We start from the raw sequence: 7,440 nt of genomic DNA, 5'->3' as shown, positions 1-7,440 counted from the left end.
AATCGGATATGTGCACGGTATAGAGGCCGCAAAAATACTGCAAAAACTCATTTTACTGATTTTATATGGGATGTGGAGGTAGCAAGGGCTCAAGCCCCTGATGGTATGGATCTGCAGCTTTGGAATGATGTTATTGACCACTTCTTAACACAAAAAATTATCAAAAATAATCCGCGGAAAACAAAGAATGTCGGAAGAAGCTAGTTGTTCAGAATCATGGAGGGACGTGCAGCTACAATAGTGTTTGTTTTAAGAACGTAAGTTACAATAATGTTTATTCAGTTATAACATATTTTTAATGTTTATTCAAGTATCACATATTTTGGAATGTTAAACAGAATTTGAATAGACTTGAAACATTTCATCATGCGTATGTGAATAAAAAATGGGAATTTGTTGATCCTTTAGTTGAAGACCAATATGTAAGTTATTATTACTTAAAAATGAAGTAGACTGTTTTCTTTTTTTGTGTTACTTTTAATGTATATTGACAATCTTTTATGAAATACAGAATGCTTTAGTTTTTGAGGTTGCTTTACAGACTCATCACATAACCGACTCTGGTGGTGATGCAGACTATATTAATTGGATCGCAATATTTTAGAAGGTGCTCGAAAGGGACATGTGAGAGGTATTGGGACTAAACCTCCTTCTGCAGTGGGTACAAGTGCTTGATCCCAATGGCAGTCACAATCACAAGCACCGCAACCAACACAGTTACTTATTAAACTTTTAAAGAATTTGGTAGCTTTGCTATATTGTTCAGAACTTGATGCATTTATAGTAATTTTTGGTAGTTTGGTAGTTTGTTAAATTGTTAAAGACTTAATTGATTTGGTGGTTTAATAGTTTGTTAAATTGTTAACAACTTAATTCATTTGGTGGTTTGATAGTTTGTTAAATTGTTAATGACTTAATGTGCTTGTGACTTAATTGTAGGATGTTGATGTGAATGCTTTTCTTCAAAACCCGGCATTTGTGACGGCAATTGGAGATATTATATGTTCGTTTAAGAACCAAGTCAACAGCAAGGAAAACAAAGATGGGGAAGACGACGACACATAGTATTTCTTGTTTTATGTTATTGTTGATGTTATTTTAGATTTATTAGATAGTTTATGGATTATATGTTTGATGTTTATTTTGGATTTATTAGATACTTTATGTAATATTGTATAATTGATGTTATATGTAATGTGGTATGTATTGACATTGTATTTTTATCAAATCTGTATTTTATAATATATATAAACTAATATCATAAATAAATTGTTTTTTTAATAAAAAGCATTAGTAGCGACACATTTAGGGACGACATTGACCCATTGCGATGACTCATGACTCCGGAAAGCCTTGCCGAAAAAACTCTAACCGGTGGCCGGAATATCAATAGAGACGACACTAATAGCGACGACATAGACATTTAGCAACAACGTGTATTAGAGACTATTAATTGCGACGACAAATGAGTATTAGCTACGAGGTAGTACCGACGACATGAGGCATCAACTGAGACGTTTTTTGTCGTCGCTGAAGGTTATGTTTTTTGTTGTGGTCGTCCACATCAACAATGAAACCGATAAAATGTATGTCCAAAAAGAAAATAATTATATCCTCATTCTTACCGGTAATTATTGTTTTTATGTAATTATTGTTTTTTTGTAAACAATTTTATTTTATAACTTATTCATAAAGTAAATACGACTAAGTCTGAAACAAGTATAGCCAAATTCGTCATTTTTTTCTAGTAATTCATGATTTTTTATAAATAAATTTTAATTTAAAATTTATTTGTAAATTAAAATAAAATAAGGAGAGATTTCCTTTAAATTCATACTATAAAATTGTCAGGCTTAAATGCTCTAGTGTTTCTGTCAAAAACCCTTATTTTTTTTTTTTTTTTGTGGTATCTTTTATGCTCGAAGGGACTATTGACATATATGATGACGATCTTATTATTCTCTATGCCTTCCGGCCAATCGGCTTTTATCAAAAGTAACGAAGTCTTTGTCCTCTAACACATAACACCGTAACACCATAAGATTCATCGCCTTGAATCCACATAAATCGAACCAACTTTCTCAATTGTAGAATGATAATAACTTGCATATCTACCAGAAACGATGGCGTTCAACGTCGAGATAACAGCAACCCACATCATTAAACCTTCATCCTCCACTCAGGACCACCTGAAAACCCACGATTTATCACTTTTTGACCAGTTATCGCCTTCCGTTTATCCTCCGATAATCTTCTTCTATGACCCAAAGCCAAACTCGAACTTAGCCCCTCGACTCAAGACCTCTTTATCTAGAGTCTTGTCGTCGTTTTATCCATATGCTGGACGTGTAAATGGAGATGTTTTTGTGGATTGCAATGACGCCGGAATACCATATTCTGAAGCCACTGTTGATTGTTCCCTATCTGATGTACTTCAACAGTACGATTTGAACTTGATGAAACAGTTTGTTCCTTTAACTGAGGAATCCGAGAATCCTGATCATACCATTCCGTTGCTGGTCCAGGTGAGCTACTTCAAATGTGGTGGAATTGCGATTGGTGCATGTTCTTCGCATAAGATCGGCGATGCATCTAATTTCTTTTCTTTTATTCGCGAATGGGCAAACTTTTCATTGAGCGATAACCCAGTTTTGGTTCCCGAGTTCAGTATCTCATCTCTATTCCCACGGATAGGTTTCTTGAACTTTAACACCGGAATCAAGATTCCAATGAACGAAAAGCTCGTTAGAAAGAGGTTTGTGTTCAGTGCTTCAAGCATATCATCACTCAAGGCGCAAACATCATCTTCTTCACGTGTTCAAGCTGTTACAGCCCTCACCTGGAAATGTGCTATGAACGCAGTTAAGAAACCTGAGATTACATCATCAGTGGCAATGACGCTTGTGAACATGCGAGGACGCCTCAACCCACCATTGCCGGAGACCTCTTTTGGCAATTTTGTTGGGTCGTTTTTGGCGGAGAAAAGCTTTGATGACGGCGGTGAGATTGAGTTACGGGGCTTGGCGGGTCAACTGAGACATGGGTTTAAAGAATTCTGTGATGTTTACATGAAACAAGTTCAAGATTCCAAAGATGGGATATTTGCAATCTTGAATTACTCTAAAAAGATTGGGGAAATGTTGGGAAGAGATGGAACTGAAGTGTTTACGTTTAGTAGTTGGTGTGGATTCCCACTGTATGAGATTGATTTTGGGTGCGGAAAGCCAAGGTGGATTAGCGTAACAAATACACCATTCAAGAATGGAATCATGATGATGGACACTAAAGAAGGGAATGGAATTGAAGTATGGGCCAATTTGGAAGAAGAAGTGATGGCCATCTTTGAACAAGACGATGAGTTGTTGGCTTATTGTTCTCCAAGCATGTGTGACGATAGAAGGTAAATCCTATATGATATAACTTTAAATTTACTTCAATTACTTAATATCAAATGTCAAGTTTGTTGTAAATTGTAACGCATGATTGAAAAAGATGACTACATTATCCACTTTTTGTTGATGAAAGCTAAAACATTTTGGGCATGTCTTTGTCAATATGTTCTTTACATACAATTCAAAATTTGGTTCATACTTTCCGATTATGATTCCCATGTTTTCAGTAGCATTGTTTGGTTTTGGGTTTTACATGAATGATTAACATTTTATATAACAAGTTTTTGTTGACACAGAGGACGAAATTTTTTCTTTCATTTTTGTTGACCTGGGAAGATATATACAAGAAAAAAATTATCTCGTTAGATTTTTGTGACAATATATTTCTAAAATAATATTTAGTTAATTTTTAATATATAAATTTTGTTTTTGATTTCTTTCCATTGAAAATTAAGCAAACAATGTCGTTTAGGATGTCTCTGTGCCAGTTACTCGATGACTGCTTATCTAGACAAAGTTTCTCTAGATCGATATCTTTTTATTTACATCTAATGTTTATTGAAAAGCTAAAGAGAAGCTAGAGAAAAATAAAAAGTACAGAAACATTACATGATTTTACACTAGTCAAGATCTATCGCAACGAAACTTCCCTTGACTATATTTTTGAGTTGGACTTTCCAGTGACTACGTGATCTGTCTTGGAGACAAGTGGAACCAAGACCTATATATCCTAAAGGAAGTCGCGCTTTCCTGGTGACTTTGGTTGTCTACCAATATGTCGATTCTTGTAGTTATGAGACTATAGGGTGTAATTCGTTTCATTAATATTTTTTTTAACTTCGATATATTTAATATATCGTATAACTTAGATCAATTATATATATATATATATATATATATATATATATATATATATATATATATATATATAGGGTTAGGATTAAATATAAAACCTAAGTATAGTGTGATTGTATGACTTAATAAGGATCATTGGATTAGAAAATCAAATGGCTAAGAATGATATGGCATTATTGTAATTTTAGTGGAAGCTTTAATCATTTTACTAATAAAAACGGTTCATAAGGGTATTTTTGATATTCTCACCATAATCAAATAAGGTAAGGTCGAGTTATTTGGGATACGTGATTATGTTTCACAAATCAATATCCCTGAAGACAAAATACAGAAATCCAACATCTTATACATCCATTCTTAAAGAATCTTCAACCAGTGAGGCTTTTCATTCTACTATCACTCTCAATTACGATTGTAGTATGTCGATGTAATATCAAGAAAAGTGGAGGTCTAGAAATAAAAAAAAATGAGGAACCAAAGATTGATATGTAGGTTATGTTAAAACTTTTGATCTAAGGTCGTGAATACGGATGAATCGTTACTAGTCGATGATGATTTCTTTGTTCTCCCAGCAGGTTCGTTTTTAATATTTTCTTGAAAAATATGGATGTTTGTTATATATTTTTTTATAAGGTTAAATATCTAAAGGTTAATAGCCTTATATTCTTACAAAATGTGTTGAATTTTGTATGTGTACAGGTTATTACCCACATATTCTTGTAGAATGTGCTTTAAAATGGCATGAAGATATCCAACAAAATGATAACTTATTTATATAGACCAAAATGATATCCAACAAAATGATAACTTATTTGTATAGAACAGCATAAAAATCAAAATAATCAAGAGTTTTGTGTTTATAACAAAGTACATGGTCTGTCAACTAATTGAAAATCTCACAAAATATATTCCTCTCTGCAACTTCAAATACAAAAATGTATTTCTTTTTTTTACATCATTATCACAAGTGACACATCATTTAATCCTTAATATTAGATGGTTTATCGATTGCCATAACCATCTTCTCGAACTGTGATTTCTTGTTGACCATGAAATGCTTTAAACAACCGTCATCACCTTTGACTTTGATAATTTTGAATAGTATAATATCTTGCTATATATATAAAAAGAATTATGAATATTATTCAATAATATATTTAAACATTAACTTATATAATATACAAGTCAGTAAAATTATGCATTTTTTAAAAAATAAAATCACATAAATTAGTGTACATCAACTTAATTATGCAAACATAAATATCCATTTAGGAATGTGCTTCTTAAAATCATAAGTACCGGTAAAGAAAATCCTTACGAACAAACAGGAAATATAAAAAAATACCTTGGTTAAATTTTTTTTATTACTTTTTTATAGAAAAACAAGTTGATTGAAAATTTGAATTAAGATTCAACAATCACTTTTTCAAACATGATGATGGCCAAATACATATTTAAAATATACAAATAAGACAATGAATAAGTGTATTAAAGATATTCTTTAAGAATGTTTGTAGGAATACAAAATTAATGAAAATCATTATCACGAAATAACTCTAAGGATAAATAAAATAAACGAACCTATAATTCTTTTAATATAAATGAACATTTTAGCATAATGAACTTCTTAACATTTCTAAAAGCATTTTAAAATATGTTTCCTTATATCATAATTGGAATAAAATTTCAAAGATTCTTTAAGAATGTGTGGATGGATAGAAAATCAGTGAAATCATTATTAAGAAGTAATTCTACTGGGAAAAAATCATTGAATCTACAGATTGGAAAAGATCAAAAACAAAAATTTCGTTACCAAAACTGAAAATTGATTTACAAATTTGACAAATCACTAACAAAAATCATATTTACCAAAACAACAAAAGATATAGATGAGGAGAGTGAAGAAACTGAATTAGTGAGACGAGTATTAACAGCTAACCCTAATTGAAGAAAAGTTCCTGAATCTGTAGACTGGAGAACATCACAAATAAAAATCTTAGTCGCCAAAACAAAAAAATCGAATCACATATCGGAAACAAGTTGATGGTTTCTTGAAATCGATTTAAAAACTGGAGAAAATCACAAACAAAAATCTTGTTCACCAAAACATAAATTCAAGTTAGATGAGGAAAAACATTAAACTATCTTACCTGGATCAAAATCATGGCATGTGGTTATCCCGAAACAAAATCGCACTTTTATGGTATCATATATCAAACAAAAATCGCACCTATTTCTTGAAAACAATTTGTAGATAAAAGAAGATCGTTGATGTTTCTCAAAATCAATTTACACATTTGAGAAAATAGAAGATGAAAAAAGAGAACACCATAAACTAGTAACGTGACCATAGCTAAATTTAGGGGATAAATTAATATGATTAATTGATATTTAGGTTATTTTACTATATTGTCCCTATCAAACGATTGGTCCAGAATTAGTCACACATTCACACAATAGATAGAGTTTATACATGAACTTAACTCTCTCTCTCTCTCTCTCTCTCTCTCTCTCTCTCTCTATATATATATATATATATATATATATATATATATATATATATATATATATATATATATATATATATATATATATATATATATATATATATATATATATATTTGAAGGGATCCAATGATGTATAAAACCATATAACAAGTTGGGACTAATCCACTTGGTTAATAAGATGTCGAACTATGAGTTTCTAACCAGGATGACCACTTGGATTCAATCCCATGTACTAACCATGTTGTTCAAAAAATAAATAAATAAAACCATATAAGTTTAATCAAACATCATAATTATAAATACTAACCTATCTAGTTGTCGATGAGATAAGGCAACATTTGGCATAGCCCTTTTTTGATTTTCCGAAGGCATCTTAAAAATTTATAAAAAGAAAGAAGATATAACACACAACTTTAGACAAAAAAAGAAAATTGGATGTTTGTCGCTTATGACTTGGGTCGGGTTGAAGAAGATGTTTTGTATTCCGGTTTTTTTAATAAATATGGGATATATTAAGTAAAAGGTAATAACAAGAGTCATATTATACGTAGTAATTTTTCATTTTTAATAAAACACTTAGAGTTGATGCATGCATTAAAATTAAATTTCGGGAAATTCACCTATTTGATTGGTTTCTAAGAACCAAGTGATAAGAACAAAGATGAATAAGATGAACAAGTAGGTG

General features: G+C 31.0%; 1 protein-coding gene across 1 annotated transcript; it reads left to right on the top strand.

Moving 5' to 3' along the window:
• The first annotated feature begins 1,894 nt into the window (after positions 1–1,894).
• Positions 1,895–3,523, top strand: LOC111883141 (stemmadenine O-acetyltransferase). Its single transcript, XM_023879499.3, has one exon. The coding sequence runs from the start codon at positions 2,124–2,126 to the stop codon at positions 3,402–3,404; it is 1,281 nt and encodes a 426-aa protein (XP_023735267.1). The 5' UTR covers positions 1,895–2,123; the 3' UTR covers positions 3,405–3,523.
• Positions 3,524–7,440: the final 3,917 nt, after the last annotated feature.

The sequence above is a fragment of the Lactuca sativa genome, chromosome 6 (genome assembly GCF_002870075.4).
Source record: "Lactuca sativa cultivar Salinas chromosome 6, Lsat_Salinas_v11, whole genome shotgun sequence".
Taxonomy (NCBI): domain Eukaryota; kingdom Viridiplantae; phylum Streptophyta; class Magnoliopsida; order Asterales; family Asteraceae; genus Lactuca; species Lactuca sativa.
Note: the sequence above shows the minus strand (reverse complement) of the source record. Positions and strands in the feature narration are given on the sequence as shown.

Coding starts and splice junctions, on each gene's coding strand:
- LOC111883141 (XM_023879499.3), top strand. CDS start 2,124: ATGGCGTTCAACGTCGAGATAACAGCAACCCACATCATTAAACCTTCA.